This window comes from Loxodonta africana, chromosome 21 (assembly GCF_030014295.1).
Source record: "Loxodonta africana isolate mLoxAfr1 chromosome 21, mLoxAfr1.hap2, whole genome shotgun sequence".
NCBI classification, from domain to species: Eukaryota; Metazoa; Chordata; class Mammalia; order Proboscidea; family Elephantidae; genus Loxodonta; species Loxodonta africana.
Window position 1 is genome coordinate 18798478 of NC_087362.1, and position 24935 is coordinate 18823412.

The following is a 24935-nucleotide window of genomic DNA, read 5'->3' on the forward strand; positions in this document are numbered from 1 at the left end:
TGTTGATTGTGGATCCGAGTAAAATGAAATCCTTGACAACTTCAATCTTTTCTTTGTTTGTCATGATGTTGCTTACTGGTCCAGTTGTGAGGATTTTTGTTTTATGTTGAGGTGTAATCCATACAGAAGGCTGTAATCTTTGATCTTCATCAGTAAGTACTTCAAGTCCTCTTCACTTGGAGCAAGCAAGGTTGTGTCATCTGCATATGGAAGGTTGTTAATGAATTTTCCTTCAATTCCAACCCTGACACAAGCCTTTCCTGATTTTAAACCACACGGTATCCCCTTGTTCCGTTCCAACGACTGCCTCTTGGTCTCCATACAGGTTCCTCATGAGCACAAGTAAGTGTTCTGGAATTCCCATTCTTCCCAATGTTATCCATAATTTCTTATGATTGACACAGTCAAATACCTTTGCATAGTCCTAAAACACAAGTTTCTGTTGTTCTATTTCAACCAAGATCCATCTGACATCAGCAATGACATTCCTTGTTCTACCCCCTCTTCTGAATCTGTCTTGAGTTTTTGGCAGTTACCTGTCAATGTACTGCTGCAACCGTTTTTGAATGATCTTCAGCAAAATTTTACTTGTGTGACATTGTTCGATAATTTCCACATTCTGTTGGCTCGCTTTTCTTTGGAATGGACACTTATATGGATCTGTTCCTGTCAGTTGGCCAGGTAGCTGTCTTCCAAATTTCTTGGCAGAGATGAGTGGGCACTTCTAGTGTTGCGTATTTGTTGAAACGTCTTAATTGGTATTGCGTCAATTCCTGGAACTTTTTTTTTTTTTTTTTAATATTTTTTATTGTGCTCTAAGTGAAAGTTTACAAATCAAGTCAGTCTCTCACACAAAGACCCAGATACACCTTGCTACAGACTCCCAATTACTCTCCCCCTAATGAGACAGCTTGCTCTCTCCCTCCACTCTCTCTTTTCATGTCCCTTTCGCCAGCTTCTAACCCCCTCTACCCTCTCATTTACCCTCCAGGCAGGAGATGCCAACATAGTCTCAAGTGTCCACCTGATCCAAGAAGCTCACTCCTCACCAGCATCCCTCTCCAACCCCTTGTCCAGTCCAACCCATGTCTGAAGAGTTGGCTTCGGGAATGGTTCCTGTCCTGGGCCAACAGAAGGTCTGGGAGCCATGACCACTGGGGTCCTTCTACTCTCAGTCAGACCACTAAGTCTGGTCTTATGAGAATTATGGAACCTTGTTTTTTGCCAAAGCCTTTAGTGCAGCTTGGACTTCTTCCTTCAATACCATCAATTTTTGATCCTATGCTGCCTCCTGAAATGGATGAGCATTGCACCAATTCCTCCTGGTACAGTGACTCTGTGTATTCCTTCCATATTCTTTCGATGTTCTCTGTGTTGTTCAATATTTTGCCTATAGGATCCTTCAAAATTGCAACTTAAGTCTTGAAGTTTTTTTTCAGTTCTTTCAGCTTGAGAAATGCTGGGCATGTTCTTTCCTTTTGGTTTTCTAGTTCCAGGTCTTTGCACATGTCATTATAATACTTTGTTTTCTTGAGCTGCCCTTTGAAATCTTCTGTTCAGCTCTTTTACTTCATCACACCTTCCATTTGCTTTAGCTACTCTATGTTCAAGAGCAAGTTTCAGAGTCTCTTCTGATATCCACTTTGGTCTTTCCTTTTTTCCTGTCTTTTTAATGACAGGTATGATGTCCTTGATGTCACCCCACAACTTGTCTGGTCTTCAGTGATTAGCGTTCAGTGTGTAACATCTGTTCTCGAGATGGTCTCCAAACTCAGGTGGGGTATACTCAAGGTTGTACTTTAGCTCTCGTAGACTTGTTTTAATTTTCTTCAGCTTCAACTTGAACTTGCATATGAGCAAATGATGGTCTGTTCTCAAGTTGGCTCTGGCCTCGTTCTGACTGATGATACTGAGCTTCTCCATTATCTCTTTTCACAGATGTAGTCTATTTGATTCCTGTGTATTCCATCAGGCAAGGTCCACATGTATAGTCGCTGTTTATGTTGTTGAAGAAAGGTATTTGCAATGAATAAGTCATTGGTCTTGCAAAATTCTATCATGTGATCTCCAGCATTGGTTCTATCACCAAGGCCATATTTTCCAACTGCCAATCCTTTTTCTTTGTCTCCAATTTTTGCATTCCAATCACCAGTAATTATCAAAGCATCTTGATTGCATGTCTGATCAATTTCAATTGCAAAAGTTGGTAAAAATCTTCAGTTTCAGCATCTTTGGCATTAGTGGTTGGCCGGTAAATTAGAATAATAGTTGAATTAACTGGTCTTCCTTGTAGGTGTATGGATATTATCCTATCACTGACAGCGCTGCACTTCAGGATAGATCTTGAAATGTTCTTTTTGACAACGAGTACAGCATATATTGAGTGGCTTCCGATCTGAAGGGCTCATCTTCTGGTGCTATATCAGACAATGTTCCGCTGCTAATTAGCCAGTTCACTGGCTAATCTTTTTTAGAAGTATTGGCAGGTCCTTCTTCCTAGTCTGTCTTAGTCCAGAAGCTTCGATGAAACATGTCCACCATGGGTGACCCTGCTGGTATTTGAAATGCTGGTGGCGTAGCTTCCAGCATCACGGCAACAGGCAAGCCATCACAGTATGACAAACTGACAGACAAGTGGTGGCCCCCAACTATAATACTCATGGGAAATTGCATATAGAAAGATATCAGCTGGATTGTAAAACGATTCTTCTTTTGAAGAGCCAGCCCTGCCAAAATCAGTCTTAGGACTCAGAAATTCCATTCCTGCTGCATGATATTCATTTATACTATTATGCTTTAAGTGAAAGTTTACCAATCAAGTCAGTCTCTCATACAAAAAGTTATACTCACCTTGCTATGTACTCCTAGCTGCTCTCCCCCTAATAAGACAGCACACTCCTCCTCTCCTCCCTGTATTTCCCATGTCCATCCAACCAAGCTCCTGTCCCCCTCTTCCTTCTCATCTCGCCTCCAGAAAGGAGTTGCCCACATAGTCTCTTGTGTCTACTTGAGCCAAGAAGCTCACTCCTCACCAGTATCATTATCTATCTTATTGTCCAGTCCAATCCCTGTCTGAAGAGTTGGCTTTGGAAATGGTTCCAATCTTGGGCTAACAAAGGGTCCAGGGACTGTGACCTCCAGGGTCCCTCTAGTCTCAGTCAGACCATTAAGCCTGGTCTTTTTACGAGAATTTGAGATCTGCATCCCACTGCTCTCCTGCTCCATCAGAGATTTTCTGTTGTGTTCCCTGTCAGGGAGGTTAGAGAATTTAAAGTAGAAAACAATCAAGTGACTTTAGGTTACTGTAAGTGCTTAAAAGGATGAAGAAGTTCTGGAAACAAACAGTGATAGCCAGCCTGGCTTCTGAGAGGGGTCAGACCCCATGTTATCTGTCTGTCTGCCTGCTCTCCCTCAGCTTTCCACAAACACTAGTTACCCACATGGAGGTCACTGGAGGCGGTGTAGAGGAGACCCTGCTGTGGTGACGTTCGAGGCCTTTTCAAAGTTTAGAAATAAAGTGGGACTCTTTGTCCCCACCTTACTAGGATAGATACTAGACAAACAGGGCCATCTACCAACTGAGGTCACAGCATGTTTAGTAGGAGAAATGGCCAAAGCACTCTGCACATTCAAACTGCCTATTCACAGTGGACCTATTCTGGTGGACATAGTTGTTGATATTAAGGCAAAGGGAAAATTTCCTATTCTAATAATACCCCTTTTTTAACCCCATCCTCCTGTTGGTGAATAAAGAAAGCAGGATCTCAGGAGCCAAAGGCCATTCCCACCCACTGCCATCGAATCGATTCCAACTCATAGTGACCCCATAGGGTTTCCAAGGCTGTAAATCTCTATGGAAGCAGATTGTCACAGTTTTCTCCCATGGAGCCGCTGGTGGTTTCAAACCACCGACTTTTTGGTTAGCAGTTGATCGCTTTAACCAGTGCGCCACCAGGGCTCCTTTGAAGGTTCATTAGAAGGTCATAATCTGAATAGATCCATACTCTCAACTGACATGGGGATGGAGAAGGGGGAGGGAGAAGAACATACTCATTACTAGAGGGGCAGGAATAGCCATTTTCCTTAAGAGTTAGTACCAAATTAAGGATAGTCAGTTTCTAGAAATGTTCCTAAGGGGGTGGGAGACTCTGGGGGAAAAGCAAGATGTTGCTTTAGTATTTGACTTATCTTCAAGCTTCTTTTTTTCTCTCAAAGCTTAAATACACTGACTTTTTTTTTTTTCCTCAAAATAGGTTAACACTCCATCTGTTTATGTGGCAACATCAACAAGCAGAGATGCTGCTTGTTTCCAATACTCTTTTAAGGCAGGTATTTCACGGACAGTTATGGCCCAGTGCAGTGAAATAAAGTACAATGACTTCTTTTTTAAACATGATCAAGAGTAGAGAGAATAGTAAAGTAAATGTCCATATACCCATCATCCAGATGGACTCTTTTGTCATTTTTTGTATTTAAAGAAAAAAATCCCAGACTCTATGTAATTTTAACCCTATATAGCTCAGTATGCATTTCTAAAAACCACAGATTTTTCGTATATAATCACAATTCCATTTTTACACATAAAAATAACGACGCTCTTGGTATCATCTAATAAGCTATTTAAATGGATTTTCCCAATTGTCTCAAAATATAATTTTATAGGTGGTCTGTATGAATTCTTAATTATAGACTGAAAAAGAATACATATATAAATACACATACACTGAAACTCAGTTTGTATATTTATACTGTAAAAAGAGCTATGCTGGAAAACCAAATATTTTTGTTAGGATTACCAGTGTTTATACATTTCTGCTTAGTTCACAAGCCCAGATTTACTTGTTTAAAAAACAAATAATCCTATATATTTTCATCTCACATTGAGTAGCTTACATCTGTGTTCTGCAAGACCCAGGGAGAACCAGCAGAGGGAGCCCAAATAATAAAAAAAAAAAATTTTATCCTTGAAGAATTAAACTTAAAACTTAAGATCAATAAATAGTGGGACAAAAAACAAAACAAACAAACAAACAAAAACTTCAGAAAAGTGTTCTTAAACATTTTTGGCCTTGAGGTCCTTTGAGAAATTGATGAAAGCTTTATCACAACCATAATTTTATACGTAATGTCAGAGTTCACACACTGAATGAAGCTTAACTACCCAGGGGCCCTGGGTAAAACTGGTGTAAAACAACAGGGTAGAAGAAGGGTGTCACTGTAACTTCTCTCATAAAGAGAACATGGAAGGAATAAAAAATGGGAGCAGATACACAAATACAAAATTTGTATGTAAAAAGAATGAAGATCAAACAACTAAGGCTGAGGACATACAGCAGATTCATCAAATTTATTATGTGAACAAGATGGTGAACATAAAGGGATAAAACCTTCCAGCGTCTTTCTGGAGTCTGGTATACTGGGTTCTGAGTAGAGAACATATTTAATAAAAGTATAAAGGAAGGATGAAAAAAGGCATACACATATCCAGTATATTTCACTCATTTTTCTCCCCTACTCATTTTAAAGATGCATGCTTCAGATAATTTCTCCAAAAGTAACTGCAGAGAAACGGCAGTGAGGGGAGAAGCGAGGCCACAGATTAGCAGACAATAACAAATTCTTACTTTGCAATCCATTCTGCAGAGTTTTCCTTCTTGAACGGTCAGATCTCCAGGAGCTTGCAAGAAGTGAGGTCTGAAGAATCGCTCCTGAATGGGTTCATTTTCATCTCCACTATCTCTCGATCTTGAACGAGGCCTTAAAACGAGACAGGAAGATAGATACGGAAGTTATTTCCAGGCTTTTAGTCATCCTTTTCTTCTAATACATGGATAGTAATAGGATTTCCTTATCTGATCCCAACCCCCAAGGTTTACTGATAATACATAAAAGATTTAGAAAAGCAAAATCTTGTTTTATTTGGAAGCTTGCTATAAATTTAATAGTCTACTAATTGCAGATCTTAAAACAATACTGCCATCCTCATTTCTAAAGCTAGTACAGATCTTAGAGAGCTGGTGGTGCAGTGATGAAGAGACCGGCTGCCATCCGAAAGGTCTGCAGTTCAAATCCACCAGCTGCTCCTTGGAAATCCTACGGAGCAGTTCTACTCTGTCCTATAGGGTTGCTATGAGTCGGAATCGACTCCACAGCAATGAGTATGGTGCTTTGGTTTATAAATCATAGCAGCAGAAATGGGAAAATACAGGATAAAATATTAACATTTTTTTCCTAAATATTTTTAAAGCTATATGAGAAGTAGCAGCAGCTGTGGCTTATTTGCTATGAAAGCTTTTTCAACAGAAATTACTAAAACTTTCCACTGTGACTTTAAATTTGTGGAAAACTACAAATTTAATCATTTTATAAAAATGTAATACCTTCCTAATCCAGATTCCTTTCCATATTAACCAGGAAAACAGATTAAATTTTAGAGAACTTTTCTTTTCCATCAATTATTTATGTGCTTCAAGACATTTTTTGGCTTCAAATAAAATTATAAAAAATCTTGAAATTATAAAAAAAGTGTGAAAGATGCTGTTATCAATTTGACCCCATATAGAGAATTGTTAAAGGAGCATAATATGCTCAAGGCAGACATTTTTTACTAGTTAAGCTAAACCACTGGTTATAGTTTTAAAGCACTTAAGTAGCAATAGTGGAACAAATGAAAGATTAGTATAACAGGCTAATAATTATCAGCCTCTTTTTCTAGGGGCCTTGGTTGGTGCAGTGGTTGAGCACTACAGCTGCTAACCAAAAGGCTGGCAGTTTGAATCCACCAGCCACTCCTTGGAACCCCTATCGGGAAGTTCTACTCTGTCCTGTAGGGTCGCTATGAGTCAGAATCGACTTGACAGCAGCAGATTTGTTTTTTAAATCTAGTTTACTCTTCTCCAAGTACAAATCTAATTTATGAGAAAATTGCTTTTCTAGGAGCTCAGACATATAGAGAAGCGCAAATGTACTGAAATCCACAAGAAAAACAGAAGAGAGTAATGCAAAAGAATGGACTCGATGCTAAGTGTGTTGAGCTTACAGCCACAGATACAGGCCTTCCTGTGAAGAGATACTGCCACGATAAAGTTAGAATCAGATTTGGACCTGCTGAGATACCAGAAGTCTCTTCCGAATGTTGGCCATATGGCTCAGTGGATCCAGGCAAACAAGGAGGTGTAGACATGCCACCAGTTTGATGCTCATGCTTTATGTGTTCCGTTCATCAGAGGTGTTTGTATCTATGGCCTTGTAGTTCCCAGCCAGCACTATTCGAGGATGCTCTGTCTGTAAAATGTCTACATAGGGCCCTAAATTGACAGCTAGTTGACTTGCCATATTCTTTTCTAAGTGCAAATGTTACTAAGAAGTCATATCCTTTCCCTGTCTGCCTACCATTAGTCCATTGCTATCCTTGAGTAAATGTAGGGCAAAGAAGAACAGAATCAAACACCACTGTTAGCAGACATTTGTTTGAGTATTTAAAATATGGCAAATCTTGCCTGTAAGATTTTGGTCTAAAATAAACTCTTTTGAACTAAAGGAACTGAAAAACGAACATTAACAAACTAGCTGATTTTAAGAAGCCTAATGGCTGTTGCTATAATGGCCAACCCACACAGCTGGTGGTTAGAGAAGTTTGGTTTTGAACATCTGTGTACCATTTACTAGGGTTTTCATGTCAATGTGCTCTTTAAACATGCTGAGTCTTGATTTCTTCACATATAAAATGTGTCCCACTTAACAAACTAATGATGATATATGTGAACAGGCCTAGCACACATTAGCAAGTATTTGTTCCCTTTGCCTTTCTGAATCCCGAAGGAGCATAATAATCAAGGAGCCACACACTTTAACTTTGTATTTTCACACTCTGTCTTCCAATTACATTCACTTCTGTGGTCACACTACAATTCTAATAGCACGGCATTTCACAGTTAGACCTGTGGGAAGGAAACATATCAAGTACCTTCTGACATGAGGCTGGCCTGAGGGAGAGCGGGGACTTCGGCCTCTTTGGTTGACAGCCTGTACCATTAGCCGTCCAGTACAACTGATGCGGCCCTGTTAGACATCGGGAAAATAAATTATTTGCTCTGCAAAAACTATAACCATTAAACGCTATCATTTTTCTTGTCCTATTCTCCTTAAGACATTATTTCGTAACAAAGCAGTGTGTCATATACGGACAGCAACCCCATTCAGAAAAGCACTTTCCTCAAGTTAAACTCCTCAGTCAAGTTCTGCATTTATTTAAAGAACTCAGGTGATAAGTTCTTTCTCTGAACTGTTAAACAAGCTTTTCTCTTTAACTAGAATGATATTAGAAGTGATGATCCTTTTTGAATTAACTGTAATCACTAGGGGTTCCCTAACACATGAAACTGGGCATGTAAACTCTAGCAGGGGGACATTACTGTTTTGTGATGATCCCATTTCCATGGTCAGATATCTCCTGGATGTGGCCAATTCTGAAATCAAAACTAGAAGACTTTAGTTTTCTGTCAGATGCTGTTAGTAATATACTTATTAAATGTGAATGGCATCCCTTCCAAAAACTATATAACAGCTGTTGCATGACAAAATGAGCATCATGTTGGAAGACTGCGTAGGGAAGACAAGGGAACATCACAAGTAGTGTATACAACACCGTGTTCTCGTGAAAACAACAAACTTGAGATTTAAAAATCAGGAGCAGTTATGTATCTACAATACGGAGGTCTTATGACAGAGGCCTATCTAATAAAAAGCTCTATTTTATCTCTTCAGCTTGTCAACAAAAGTTTGATACATGCTGTCATACGGATGGACAAAAGTAATGCTTTTATCCAGAAGACATGGATAAACCAGCCATCATTACTTTGGCTTTTTGTTTCAGCCCTTTCTCTGAATATTTTTCTGCAGTATTCCTAGGAGACTAAATAAATATAGCAAAAGAAATGACTTTTCCCTTTCCTCTTCCCTGAGAATGAGCAGATATATGTCTCAGCTCTGACATGGCAAAAAGGGAACAGTATGGGAGGGGAAACGAGAAGGAGATTAATGATTAGACTTAGTGAATTCTAAGGATTGACCAGCAGCCCTCATGTGCTTTTACACTTATACTAAAATTCCACCACTGGCTCCCACTTCCACTGCAAGGTGCTAAAATAGGCAGGTAACAGAAGCAGGGATGCTCTGCGTGTTTTGAAGAACCGCTTTCTGAGTTCCGACTGGGGTGGGGCAGGAGGCATTCATGGAGGGAACACGGGGAAATATGCACACACACACACACACACAACCAAAGCAGGAATCCAGTCAGATTTCCCCAAACCTGGACTTCTTTAGGGCTATAACCACCCAGAAAAGGCAAGGACACACAGTAATGTAAGAATTAGGAATTACCATATAGAAAGAAGAGGTAGTTGTAAAGGAACAAACTCAACTAGTCTTATACCACTAGCTATGTGACTCCCTCTAACAATTACAGTATTTGCCATTGAGGTCTCATTGCTTCTACTGAAAATTTCCAAGGAGAAATGAAGTATAACATTATTGTATCTAAAGCTCAGGCCACAAGATACCAAATTCTCTCATGCTGAGCTCTTGTCATACAATTGGGATTCCTGAAGATAGCTTAAGATCTCCAAATTAATTTCATCTAGCCAACCACCCATCTGTCAATCTGTCATTCTGTGGTAGCTTGCATGTTGTATCCATGCTGGAAGCTATGTCTCTGGTATTTCAAATACCAGGAGGGTAGGGTCGCCCATGGTGGACAGGCTTCAGCAGAACTTCCAGAGTAAGTCCCTGCGATCTATTTTTGTAAAGACCGCAGCCAAGAAAGACCTAGGGAGCACTTCTACTCTGTAACAGATGGGGTCCTCATGAGTCAGAATTGACACAATGGCAACAGCTTTGGTTTTTTTGGTTTCCAGACTAAGACAGACTAGGAAGAAAGGACTCATGATCAACTTCCAAAAATTAGCCAATGAAAACTCTGTGGATCAGAACGGAATACTGTCTGGTCTGATATAGTACCGGAAAATGAGCCCTCTAGGCACTCCAGACACACAGGGGCTGCAGAAATGGACTCCAGCGTGCAAGGATTGTGAAGACGGAACACCAGTGGACTGTGTTTCATTTAGTTGTACATGAGTCGAAGCCGACTTCGAAGGCAGCTAAGAACCCCTCCAAATCTATATCTGCTGTAGAAAACCTAGGTGTGACTTGCGTAGGAGGCCCCCAGGATAAATTACCCAACTGATGCATCTTATTAGATCCTTTAACAAATAACATATAAGATCCATAATTCTTTGTGGAGCTCGAGGACAAGGAAGTATATGCTTTGTTTTACGTAAAAAGCTTCAATTATGCTGACATGGAATATGGCTTCCTTATTATTTGCCTTGCTGTTTCAGTGATAGAATGCATATAATTTGGATATATTTTTCCTTGTTGTATGAAGGAAACCCTGGTGGCACAGTGGTTAAGTGCTACAGCTGCTAACCAAAAGGTCAGCAGTTTGAATCCATCAGGTGCTCCTTGGAAACTCTACTCTGTCCTACAGGGTCACTATGAGTCGGAATCGACTCAACGGCAAAGGGTTTGGTTTTTTTGTTCTTGTTGTTGTATGAAACCCAGAGGACCCACAAAGGAAGTGAATAGTAACTAACCCTTTATGTGGCTAGAAAAAGACACTATATAAGTTAAATCCAAACTTTAACCTTCAATTTGGGGACGCAGAAAGAAAAAAGTTCCTAAAATGTTTGGCAGGTTACTGAATTTATCCAAGCTTTTGTTTCCTCACTGGTAAAAAACAGGACTGTTGTAAGGATTAAGTAAGTAAGATAATTTAAGAAGGTACTGTAAAATATCAAATGGTACTTGATGTCATAAACGTTACTTGTTAAAAATGGTACTCGATGTCATACATTATCGTTGTTAAATTCATCGTAACTGGCACAGTGATACTGTAGGTCTGAGATGTTGTATATGCATAGATATGCATCAAAATGAGTTTGAAGGGTCCAAATAGCTTGGCTGACCCCAATAAAAATTTCCAAGTGGGTAAACTTTACTTGAAGTATACACCTATCTCTTTTTCTGATCTCCTCCTCAAAGATCTCTTTTAACCACTGTCTCCCCTGCTCCTGAATGTTCTCGATGCTCAGCCCCAGACACCTTCACTAAGGCCTTCGTTAGCTCTGCAATTAGCTCATCTGGGTTTGTACCACAGTTCTGTCCCTTATAGGTACACGACCTCAGGCAGATAATGTAACCTATAAAAGCGATAGTTTCCTCCCCTGTGTGTCTGCATGCCACCTAGTTAACCCTGCCTGGGTTCTTCTGAGGATGAAGTGAGTTAGTATGTGTAAAGTGCCTGGTATTGTGTTTCCCATGTAGCAAATGCTCAAAATGTTAAATTATTGCAGTACAGAATGTAAGTGTAATTATAATAACTCAAAAGGTTTGTTAAACGCAATGATTTTTTTTTCGTATGTCGTGGAGTTTTCTTTCTTCTTTTTCTCTTTTTTGTTTTTGGTATTAGGATGTATTTTACTCTGTCCAGAGGAGAAACAAAATACTCTTAGCAGGGGAGGCAGAGTCTGTGGAAAGTAGACCAACCTTTTTACCTTCTTCTGCTAGAGCTTCAAAGGTGCTAGGTACCCAGTCCTATTTAAAGTACGTTTGTTTCTGTACATGGCTAAGTGTGGGGTGGAAGACAGAAACTGTCCTGCTCAACTCTATTTGCTTGTAATTAGGATAAACCCTCCCTCTCAAAAAAATAGGGTAAACAGGTTGGCTTGCTACTCTGGAAAAATGACCCATTTCTACACTGTTTTCAAGATTTTCACTGTTACTGCTTAGAACCATGTGCAAAGCTACTGTCCTAGAATCTTTCCTTAACTTCGCAGATTTAACAAAAAAGAATATGTTACCAGGGGTCACATCTTGACTCCTATACCAACCCTCCTCTCACTTCGAACATCCAGAAGGAGGAAGTGATCTTCAGGAGGCAGAATTATTCCTTTGATTAATACAGTGTTATCGACTAAATATGTTATTAACCAAGTAATGATGGAGAGCATTTAGAAATCATCCTAAGAAGTTGGATAATGTTGACATTTTTATTTAGGAAAAAAAAAAAATCCAGAATTCAGTGGAAGTATTTTTGAAGAGATGCTTCCAATGTGCCCTAATTAATGTTTAGATTTTCAAGCCTGAATGTCTTTTTTATGAGAAGCGTCTTAGAGCCATATAGAATTAGAGTTGAATCATTTTCAGTCATATGAACGTACCAACTAACCCTGGTCATCATCATCAGTAGGCTGAGGCGCATGAATGGTGTTGCATTGATTAAATTTCTCATTTCTACCTGCTTTATTATTAACACATGAAGTAATAATGGAAGCGAATGTTTAAAGTAAACCTTGGAATGAGCCAGGAAACTTTATAATGCTAAAACAAAACACCATCAACAAACCAACTTTTTCTATTTATCTCAGCTGTATGTTGCTTTCTATTCCAAACAAGTCCACGGAGTTGACAGCTACAGTACAAATACTAAGTCTGAATTCTTGAAGCGATTCTGTATTAAATATCCAGCTTATAAAGATTATTGGATGCCTCCCTCCCGCAAGGCCAATTATTTACATACTATGGAAACAACATTTATATTTCACAGTTTATGAAATGTAACTTGTGGCACACAGGTCTGTATAAAAGCTTGCCACTTGTATACATAATGCAATTCGAGCAAAGAGTAAGCTGCAAAACAGCCATTCCAAAACCCAAGTGCAATACAAGTAACTTAGCAACGCCACAAAACAAAGTCAAACATTCGTGTTGAGAGTCAGTTGTGTCTTAAAGAGAGGATTAGAGACGAGAATAGACTGCATTTGGGATCTTTGTTTCGGCATTATGTTTGCTGTAACTGCATAATCACTCACGATTTCGCTGAGCTATGTGATTGCTTTGGTCTCTCATGAGTTGCTTGAGCTGCACACAGAATGGTACACAGGCCAGTGTATGTTAGAGCTGTGTATTCTACCCCAAGTAGAGTTTGGATGCAGTCAACAAGAGCGAAAGTGTTTCTTAGTCCCAAAAGATTAACCCAGGTGGAAAAATATCATGTTCTATAAAATATTCTGCTAAACGTTCGTGTTTTCCTCTTTCCTTGGTTCTCACCCTTTCTCTTGGCTGCGTTCTGTAATTATTTTCCACTGCTCGGGAAAGCTCTCCTGTCTGTGTTTTATTACTGGACTAATTTTTCCACTCCAGCCTTTTCCTCTTTCCCTTGGTCATGTCACATCATGCAGTCTACAGTGTACTACAAAAATAGATGTAGCTGTCTTCTTTTTCAAACCTAAATACTTTTAAAATGTGAAAAAAAAAAAAAAATCCAAGGTAAGCAAAGGGCATCAACGGAGCGGGGATTTAGCTTCAGTGTCCTGGTGACCACACTTTCTGCTTCTGGCGTTAATAGCCTGAAAGACTGAGCTTTACCTGGGAATCTTTCTTTCAGTGACTACTCAGGAAACATTTCTTTTAAATCAAGTTTTAATTTACAAATTAAAGGATGGAAAAGGCCTTAATATACAATAGCAGATGCTATACAGCTGAGATTACAACAGTGCTAAACATTCCTGTGATGGTATTCCTATAGCAGGAAATGATAACTTATACCACCAAAGGTCGGATAGAAGAGTGGTCTGCCACTGGTCAGCTTTTTAAACACCCCTTTGTTTCTCTAAGGGTAGTAAAGTTCCTTCCAATTCTAGGTGTTCTCATAAAACCAACACCTGGTGGGTTTGGACCTATCTTTATTGAAGACCCCAGGATGGAAAAGCAGGCATTTTACTCTTGAAATGAAAATGAACCAGGCCATGTGCTCAATATCAAATAAAAAAATCCATTGCCATCAAGTCAATTCTTACTCAGAGCGACCCTATAGGACAGAGTATAACTGCCCCATAGAGTTTCCAAGGAGCGGCAGTATGTTCAGGAATTGAAATGACATTTACTACCTAGTGGCGTAAATATCAACATTTTCTTACAGCAATTTTAATGGAATATACATCCACACACTATGTTTGAGGCCTGAATGTCCACTTTTAGGATTTCCTCAGGCTCGGTTCATGAGTTTCTCCTCCTTTGGTTATTCAGGGAGAAAAGGAGACTCATAGCCCTGCCCTCCGAATTAGAATATCGGGTGGATCAACCAACCTGGAGAGACAGAATTCTAGGTCTTAGGAATTGCTCTGGTTACTCTGATCATTGGTCCCACTGCCCTATGCTTAAATCACAGGTAGAATGGAATCTTCTGTGAAAAGGGAGGGGATTTTGGCTACCTGATGTAAATTGGTCCACTTCTCCTCTCTCTGTCTTCTCTCCATAGAATAGAGGTAAAGAAAGAGAGTGGGTTAACCGTGGGGTTAGCCTGGGATTTGGTTAAGCAGCAGAACTCAGTGGGGCCTGGAATGAGGGCAGTGACCGCTCTCTCGTGGGCCTTGGCCCTGAGCGCGCTGGGAGCAGAGAGCAGCTTCCCAGCTTCATGTGTGGCTTGTGTCAGCTGTGGGGGGGTGTGGCCATCCCCCAGCTCCTCTACCCAAGCCCACAGCTGTGGCAGATGTGGCACAGCCTAAGTCCTTTCCCACGGGAGTAGTGAAGAGGAAAAGCCAGGGGGTCAGAAGACCACACACCAGCAACATGCCGGGGGGAAATCCCACCCCAAACGGACTCGCTTACTCTCTAAGATACTGTGGGAGTGGAATACCTCAAAACAGAGCTGATCCTTTACATCCTGGCTTCAAAGGCTCTGCCAGCAATCAGGGCTGCTGCTCTAAGGCAGGGTAACTAGTGTCTTTGAGTAAAAATAAAGATACTATCTCACAGTTATTAAAAGCGTACTAGGTACGAGGTGTACTGAGTGCTTCACACGCACTATTTAAATCTGTATTATTATTCTCATTTTATGGAAGACAAAACTAAGGCAAAGAGAGGTTAAGTGACTTGCTGAACATCACATAGGAAGTGCGCAGCAGAGAGAGAATTCCACTCAGTTCTGCCTGATACCAAAGTTCACGCTCTTAACCCCTTACCCAGTCCGCCTGCCAGGTCCTAGGCTCTTCAGTAAGCTCAGCATCACTCTGCGTTCCTGGTCTGTCTTTGGTGTGTCCCTTCCTTTTGACTTCCTTCCTTTCCTCCTTTGCCTATGTTTTCAAGGGGATCTTCAGCAGCCCTCCTTTATCTACTAACTTCATTATAGTTTGTCAGAAGAGTTTAAATGATCAGAGTCTATGGACCCTTGAGGCTGGCCTGCTGCCTTGAACTCCGCACACATCTTGAGACTACCATTGCCCTGAGCACCTGGTCCTTCCCCATTTAGAACTTTTCCACCTGTAAAAATACATTAGCATACTTCGGAGAAGACTGGCGGTAGACACAGTCGCAATTTTCCATTTGCATTCTTTTGTTCTATAAAATGGCTTACTCCAATAACAATTTAAAACATTTGTTAGGAAAAATACCTTGAAATTAATAGCAGGATCCCAGGTGAGGACTAAGGAACACAGATAATTCTATTCCCAAAATATACCCAAGCCTTTCTAGGGGAAAAGAGGAATAAAAGACCTAACATGAAGCAACATTTTGAAATTTGTTGAGTTCTCCACCATTTTTTTAATAGGCAGAAAACGGAAAGTTGAAATTTGGTAAATCAAGAAAACATACTGAAAATGCAATAAGACAAAAAAGCAAGTTCCACTTTTGTTCCCCCCAATACAGCAAACATAAACACAAATAAGCATTAAAATGTAACTTTTTAATGCAGGTTGTAATTTTGATTATTTTTCAGGGTTATGGACATATATTCATTGATTAAAATCAAGAAGGTACATTAATGTGGAAACTATTCACTGACAGTAAAGAACTTGCATTCTTTTGTTCTATAAAGCAGCTCACTCCAATGACAATTTAAAACATTTGTTAGGAAAAATATCTTGAAATTAATAGCACGATCCCAGGTGAGGATTAAGGAACACAGATAATTTTATCCCCATAATATTGATTAGCTGCATAATTTGAGTTTTATCCTAATATTGCTGCAGGAAAACATTTTTATACGGCAATTAAGATATTGGAATATGTCATGGATTGGAACTGTGTCCCCCAAAAGTATGTGCCAACTTGGGTAGGCCATAATTCCCAGTATTATGTGGTTGTCCTCCATTTTGTGATTTTTAAATCATAATCTCTTCCTGTGGTGAAAGAGGATTAGGGTGCGATGTAACACCCCTGCTCAGGTCACATCCCTGATGCAATGTAAAGGGAGTTTCCCTGGGCTGTGGCCTGCACCACCTTTTACCTTACAAGAGATAAAAGGAAAGGGAAGCAAGCAGAGAGTTGGGGACCTCCTACCACCAAGAAAGCAGTGCTGGGAGCAGAGTGCTCGTCTTTTGGACCCGGGGTTCCTGCCTGGAGAAGCTCCTAGTCCAGGGGAAGATTGATGACAAGGACATTCCTTTAGAGCTGACAGAGAAAGTCTTCCCCTGGAGCTGATGCCCTGAATTTGGACTTGTAGCCTACTAGACTCTGAGAGAATAAATTTCTCTTTGTTAAAGCCATCCACTTGTGGTAATTCTGTTATATCAACACTAGATGACTAAGACGGAATATAATAAGCATTGTACAAAAAAAGCCAAAAACCAAACCCAGTGCCGTCGAGTCGATTCCGACTCATAGCGACCCTAAAGCACGAGTAGAACTGCCCCATAGAGTTTCCAAGGAGCGCCTGGCGGATCTGAACTGCTGGCCCTTTGGTTAGCAGCTATAGCACTTGACCAGTATGCCACCAGCATTGTACAGACTCTTAAACGTTTGTAAGCTTTGCTGAATTTATTTTCTAACACAAAATCTTTCCTTCAAAAGAAATAATGAAATATGAATGGTATAAATAGATTAAAGGTCTTAAAAAGATAAGATGACTGGTGGCTAATCTTCATTAGTTATATAATCAAATTGTTATTTTTATCCTCCTTAAAAAAAAATGTATTATATACATGACTTCTGGAGACTTAGTAAAATTACCCTGGTACACATCGAGCTCTTAAAGTACGAAATCACTCTTTACTCATTTTTGTGTCCTCTGTACCCAGCATAGTGCCTAAAATAGATAAGATATATATAAGATACTCAATAAAATAGAATTTGCAGGCTTGAATTGGGATCATGATAGCTAGTAGCCCACTATTAAATCCCAGATAGTCAACTGATTTCTTGATCGTAAGTATTAGGGCAAATACAAGAGGAAACATTCCGATGGAAATAAAAAATGCCTGAATTCTATATATAGGTATTATCAAAATTATAATTTGTCTACACTTACACATTACTTAAATTCCATTGATGTATGTATGTGTTTCTTTTTAAATGTTTTACTGTGATTTTCTTCTAGAGTCCACACAGTACTGGGTCTCTCTCTCTCTGCCCTCTCATCCTTTATTTTCTTTGTAGAACTTAGTGCTACCTGAAATTATATTATTTGTGTGTTTGTTACTGGTTCATTTTCTACCTCAGGACTTTGTCTTGCACATCACTACAACCCCATTGTCTACACGGTACACAGCAGGCATTTATAGTGGGCCCTCCATAACAGCTGTGGAAAAAATGCACAGCTGTACCAGAATCATTCCTGTAGAGGAACACCTACCTGATGGAATAAATATGCAGGAAACAAATAACTTTTCTATCCTTTGAAACCAAGATGGATGGGGAATTTGGAAAAATACTTTCATAAGCCGAAGCAGTATGACTCTACTTTTAAACAGTTCCACTGTCCAATTAAATGGCTGTAGGTATTAATACACAGAACTGAGCCCAGCCCTATCCCCGTCTTCACCTGAGGGTTTGCAGCCATAATGGTGTAATTCCCATCATCATCTAAGGTGGAGGCTGCGGTATGGAGCGAGCAGGTCCCGTCGAGATCTCTCTGAATGATGTAGTGATCACTTTTTGGAGAGATCTGCTTCCCATCTTTAAACCAATAGATCTGTGAATGGAAACGGGATTAAAGATTAAGAGTGTGTGTAGACTTACTCTATTTGGGTGACTGACTGATAAATAATAACAGTGTAGTCTGCAGAGCTAAATCAAGTTTTCAGGTTCAGATGTTAAACCAAACACCTGAATATGATGATTGTTGAGTAAAAAAAAAAAAGTAGGTAACAAATGAGTTTAATTCTATTTTAGCTTAAAAATTATATATCCTTTAATTAAAAAAAAATGTATATAAGTGGGTATTTACATTCAAAGGAGCCCTGGTGGTGCAGAGGTTAAGTGCTCAGCTGTTAACTAAATCCACCAGCTGCTCTGAGGGAGAAAGACGTGGCAGTTGGCTTCCGTCAAGATTCACAGTCTTGGAGACACCACGGGACAGTTTTACTCTGTCCTATGGGGTCATTAGGAGTTGGAATCGACTCAGTGGCAATGGGTTTACGTTCAAATGCTATTTATATGCAGGGATATATGCCAGGATGTTGACAAGTGTTTTTTTTTTTATGCAACAGCATTAAAGGCATTTTTGTTTCTTTGTTTTCAAATGTACTGACAATTAATATGTATTACTTTTGAAGGTAAAAAAGTTGTTTTAGAGAATGAAAACAGACCTAAAGCTGCAATCATTTGATTGAATTGTATGAGACAAATAAAACATGGTGGAGAGGGAGGCACCAGTAAAAGCCTGGTGGCAACTCTATTGCTTTAATTCTGGGTCAAGAAGCATATGCTGAACCGTTGAAAGCTTCTGTCAGCTCTCCCCATTGTGCTAAAGAAAACACGTAGTATTTACACTTACCTACAATAATTTCCAAACAATAATGTAATTTAGGTTGATAGAAAATTAAATGTGAAAAATTGTTAGAGTAAAAATAAATCTTGACTAAAAAGAAAATTAAAAAATGGTCAGACTGCCTATTCTACAGCTCTTCCTTCCCTTGCTTTTAAACGAGATCACTAGTTCATGGAGCTCTAAGAATTTTATTAGTATTTCTGATCTAGGTGTAAGAGCTATACATCTGGCAGACAGGGCCGTTGTAACGAAAGAGGATGCCAAAGTGGCAAAGTTTCTCTTGGAACTGACAGTACTCCATATTTTTATGACTGATACTGATATTCACGGGAGATAATTATCAGCCAGCAATTCAGGTACACAAATGGATTAATAACCTACTCACATCAGAGTTACCTATAAAACGGACTGCTCAGACTAGCCCCAGGTGATCTGCTGCCTACACCCGGGCTCTGTCTGATGACCTTAGGTTTGCGTCTCTCATGAGAGTAGTGCTCTTAGCTTCTTCTTATTAAAAATCCAAATGTACCTTTTTCCTTCCATTTCTTCTTCTTTGTCCCCACTCCCCCACTTTTCTTGGCTACTGCCTTGAAATCAGCACTCCCAGCAGCTCCTTGATCTTTGACCCAGGCTCACCCAAAATCCAAAAAAAAAAAAAGTGAACTCATTGCCGTGGAGTCGATTCCAACTCACAGCGACCCTATAAGACAGTAGAACTGCCCCATAGGATTTCCAAGGAGTGGCTGGTGGATTCGAACTGCCAACCTTTTGGTTAACAGCCAAGCTCTTAACCACTGCACCATCAGGCTCACCCAAGGGCTTCTTAAATCTGTCTGCATTTTTTCTAAAGTTTCTATTCAAACGCCAAGGTCCAAACGCTGATCCATGAGCCTCACAATCAAGGAGGAATTGCTGGCTTCACCACATGGTACTTCATTATCACCTCACCCAACTGTACTGCTCACGTTTACGTAGACTCTTTCCTCTGGGAACATCAGCGCCCATTCTGTATCTTAGAACATTCCTATCAACTGGGCAAAAGGTTCATGACCAAAGTCACGTGCAAAATCACCGGCGGTGTTTAAAACAAACCACAAGGTGCCCCTCTTCGCTCTGGCAGCTTGATTTTGGTCTAAAGCTCACATTTTAATCATGAGACTTTCTCTCACTATGGGGCTGGAATTAGGTCTTAGGGAAAGAACACGATGGTAAAATTTGCCTTCACAACTCCGAAAACAAAATAATGCCTGGAGCTATAGGGAACTCACATGTAGGTGTCAGGTACTGTCGTATCACTTTCCCTTCTTCCATTTACTAATTCTCATTTCAGCTTTTCATTTCAGGGATTGCACTTTTCATTTCTATAGGCTTATTTTACAAATTTTCCTGTTCGTTACCATTCTGTTCTTTCATTGTAGTTGCTATTCCTTTTAAAATTGTTTCAGTCATTTTAAATATTATTTTATAGTCTCCTTAAGACTGTACAGTATTGTGTAATACTTGAGCTTCTGTCCTCCTGTGTCTTGTGCTACTGACTCTCTGCATGGTGGTTCATTTCCTTGTATGGTTCGCAATGTTTAATTGTGAACTCGTGTTCAGTTGTGTTTCCTCTCTCCTCACCTGGAAACTCTGGTGGTGCAGTGGTTAAGAGTTGGGCTGCTAACCAAAAGGTCGGCAGTTCGAATCCACCAGGTGCTCCTTGAAAACCCTGTGGGGCAGTTCTACTTTGTCTACTCCCTCTAGGGTCACTATGAGTTGGAATTGACTCAACGGCAATGGGTTTTTTTTTTTTTTTTTGACCTGCAGAAGCCTGATATGCCCCAAGCTGTAAAAGTGTCCTACAGGGCAATTTCCAACTTTCTTATTTCAAAATCATTACATTTTTAATCATTCGGGACTAAATTTCATGTTAATCTCTCTGATTTTGCCTCCATATCACGGCATAGTGTAAATCTGGAGACTCGATTTTTCATGGTGCTTTTTTTTCCCCCACTCAAGTTTTGGGGAAAAGTGTAATCCTGTATATTGCTTTGCTGGGCTGGTGAACAGAGTTACTCTATTCCTCCTTTAAAGATAAACCAAAACCCTTTGATGTCAAGTGGACTTTGACTCATATCGACCCTAAAGGACAGAGCAGAATTGCCCTGTAGGTTTCCAAGGAGCGGCTGGTGGATTGGAACTGTTGACCTTTTGTTTAGCAGCAGTAGCTCTTAACCACTACCCCACCAGGGCTCCATTAAAGGTAGGGCAGCTCTCTAACCAGCATTTCTACATATCTGCAGAGAGAAGGCTCACATCCCGGTCAGCCTAGTCTTCTACAATATAAGACATTCCTTTGATTATCCTTTCTGAATACCCGACCTCACTCTGTAAATACAGGAAACCTTGGCTTTGTAGATTAAACGTTTGAAGTTTTTACAACCAGCGGTGAGCGTTATTTCTCTGTATGCAATGGGTGGTGGTGTGGGTGGGAGTGTCAGGTTAGTCATATGCAATTTGGGAGTAACAATGTTAACCTCACCTGAGCAGTAAATGATGTAGGTGTGTGAAAAGCTCTCTGTCAATTATTCAATTAGAATCCAATTATTCATTTCCTATTCTATTACTCAAGCCCAGACTCCACCACCCCCTTCTTTTGGTTTCTAATGCCTCCTGAAGATAGCCCTGAACCTAACCAAAAAAAGAAAACAAAAAAACCAACCCATTGCAGTGGAGTGGATTCTAACTTACAGTGACCCTATAGGACAGGGTAGAACTGCCCCATAGGGTTTCCAAGGCTGTAAATCTTTACTGAAACAGGCTGCCAGCCTTCCCGTTAGCAGCTGAGCACTTAATCACTGCTCCACCAGGGCTCCTTGGTACTTAAGACATTTACATCATGAATAGTGAGAAAGGTAGTCCACATCTCCTCATTCTACTGTACATGCTGCGCTTTGGAAGCTCAACTCTTCCTCAGAAAATATGACTTGTAAAAAGCCAGGTTTTCAGCTCACCTTTGGCTTTGGATTTCCAGCTACTCTGCATGTGAAAGTTACAGGCATTCCCTCAAAGATCTTGTAGTGTTTCAGCTTCATCTCAAAGAACGGTGCCATTCCATTTTCCACAGGCACATCTCCATACTGAACATCATCACCTGATTCGTCCACAGGAGACCTTTCTAGCCTGTACTCTATTTCACTGATGAGTCTCTGTTCACAGCTGGAGACTTTGTACTCCTATATCCAACAAAGAAAGGTCATGTTAGCAATCTCAGTCCCTTGTGGTACAATGTATCTCACTACTGTTATCCTCCTCTGCAATAAGACATCCTAAAGACAGAGCTAAAAAACATAATCTGGGCCCATTTCAATTCCATATAAAATAAAAAACATCTGGAAGTAAGTATATATGCTATTTCATATTGTCTTCAAGTCCTATCGTCCAAACAAACAAATCTCTGAAGATGGGCTTGTTTCTGTTTTCCCTCTTTGGGAGCAGAGAGAAGGACAGAAAAAGGCAGAGGTTATATATTCCTGAACTGTTCATAAAAATAAAACAGTGGAACGCTGATTTCTTTCCATAGGGTAAAGATCAATTCAGAGTGGTGCATATCTCCAGAAGGCCACAGTACCTGTGGCAAGTAGGTGCAATGTTACATGGCATTTTATCAAAGGAATGACAGAAAAAATGGCACAGTTTTCTTTTCACTCATACAGCCTCTAGACCCCCTCCTTAGCTCAGCAGCTACTTGGAACTATTTCTACCCTCTTTAAAAGAGAAACACGACTGAAAGTCCAGTCAAATTTTTGGCAAAAATAAATAAATAAATAAAAGCAAAGCAAGGAACTCATCAACGTCCTCTAGGGATTAAGGTAGACCCTACAGTTCTCTTGCTTACATGTGCAGTGCAGAGAAGGCAGCCCATTAAAAAAAAAAAAATCCCTTTTACTAACAAATATAAGATTTTTAAACTAGGTTTTCTCTTAAATAAGTTACTTGACCCTTAAAAAACAGTTTGTGGGTTGAGGGGAGACATACAATGGAATGAATAAAACGGCAAAAACTATACCACAAGTTGTTTTGTTTGATTCCTATCAAATTCACCAGTTTAAGAACTAGCCCTTGTATTTTTCCTAGACAGGTATAACAAGTGAAAAATTTTTCATAATTTAAGGTTCAGAGTACCCACTAACGACAGGATTATATTCAACTTCGTAACTACATGATGAGAAAAATCATATGATAGTAATTTTGTTAATCTGGTATTAAACTAAAGTACATACTGATCATAACATTGTCTTTAAGTCCTATCATCCAAAAAAAAAAAAAGGTATAACTAACATAGGGCAGAAAAGACAGATACACAGGCACAAAAGGAAGGACAGACAAAAATCGACACAGTCAAAGACTGGAAGGAGAAGAAAGGTGAAAAGCTTAACCTTTTGACCATCCTGAGGACTCCCTACAGAAGCATGAGGAGACCCAATGTCCTGTAATGGTAGAAGAAAAGAAATGAAGGCTCATAATAGAATAGTAAGAATATGGTAGTAAGATTTCTAGTTTTCTTTAAGTAAAACTTTCACGGTAGCAATATTTAGGACACAAAAACACTTTCAGATTTTGAAGCTTAACCCATTTCTCAGTAGACATGAGAAAAGAGATTACCTGGTGCTTTAAACTTGTCTTAAAAAGCTTTCTTTTAATTTTCCAGGTGACATAACTCCAAATAGAAGTTATGTAGTCTATCTGGAGACTCCAAATGGAAGCAGCAGAGATTATAACACAGCTTATAGCAAATCTACAAAGTGATTCTTTTGGTAGCAGCGAGGGCATAAAAAAAGCATGTTAGACTTCTGCTGATTTGTGATTTATAACTAACTCTGTATGAGAGAGAAGGAAACCCTGGTGGCGTAGTGCGTAGTGGTTAAGTGCTATGGCTGCTAACCAAAGGGTCGGCAGTTCAAATCCACCAGGCTCTCCTTGGAAACTCTATGGGACAGTTCTACTCTGTCCTATAGGGTCGCTATGAGTCAGAATTGACTTGATGGCACTGGGGTTGGTTTTTTTTTGGTTTATGAGAGAGAAGCTAAGGGCAGTCTTCCCTGTACATAAATATTGTACTTTGGACATGAAGACTATAACGGGAAATATCCACTACCATTTCAAGCAATTTCAGTGAAAATGTTTTTCTCCATACAAAAATACTTAGTATTAAAGCACAGGTCAGGAAAAACAGAAAGATCCTTGAGAATAAACTTATCAACGAGAAGATAAAGAGTATAGGTATCGCTGACTGAAATAATTCCATGAATCACTTAACACTATGTCTGGTACATATTACGTTCCCAATAAATATTCATTATGAGGTTGACTGATGATATCAATACTGCTTTTCTGTGACCTGCCTTTTACTTTTCACCAACTGACCTCAAACATAGTGTCCAAAAAGAGCATGGGGAGAAGAGACAGGGTAATGGTTATTTTTTGAAGAAGTCCAAAGCAGCACTGTACCTGATTCGCTGTTTCCTCTTCTGGCTCCTGAATATTAAAGACATTTGCACTATCAGCACCTAGGAGTCGCCGGGCCATTCTTTCTTCATATGTTAGCCTCTAAACAAAATAAGTCACAGAAGAGTACGGAATTAGAAAAATCACAATTGTGTATCACCTCATAAAAAGGAAAAAAAAAGAAGGTCTTGATGTTTTCTGTACCCATTCTCTCTTTATCTTCAGAATCTTGCATGTAGGAGGAAGTCTTTTTTCCCCTTACCTCCTTTGTACTGCCTTTCACCTCACCTTCTGATCCTAATGACCTAATCCAGTGTTGGGAGATAGGGCAATTAATCTTGGGAGCTGCCAACAGATATACCACAAATTTAAGGTGCGAGTAACAAGCAAAAGCAATTAAGGGAGAAACAACATGGAAAATATGTGTCATAGGCACTGGATATACTTATCTTTAATTATAAACAGACAGAGGAGAAAGAAGATTTCAAACAGCAAAATATTATTTACAGGAAATGTTTTATTCATAGCCCTCCCTGGGCTTCCGTAGAGCTAAGTCAGCCCACAGACTCTAAGAAGGGACGTTTTAGACCAGCCGGCTGTGATGGTTCTCTCTGCTTTGGTG

General features: G+C 39.8%; 1 protein-coding gene across 1 annotated transcript in view; it reads right to left on the reverse strand.

Annotated features, from left to right (window-relative positions):
- PALLD (palladin, cytoskeletal associated protein) overlaps positions 1-24935 on the reverse strand; it is a 318926-nt gene that overhangs the window by 8949 nt on the left and 285042 nt on the right. The window contains exons 12-16 of the mRNA XM_023554972.2: positions 24317-24415; positions 21820-22041; positions 17879-18028; positions 7967-8061; positions 5625-5757 (exon numbers count right to left, since the gene is read on the reverse strand). Of these exons, the coding sequence (XP_023410740.2) occupies positions 5625-5757; positions 7967-8061; positions 17879-18028; positions 21820-22041; positions 24317-24415 (699 nt within the window). The remainder of the gene's footprint in view (positions 1-5624; positions 5758-7966; positions 8062-17878; positions 18029-21819; positions 22042-24316; positions 24416-24935) is intronic.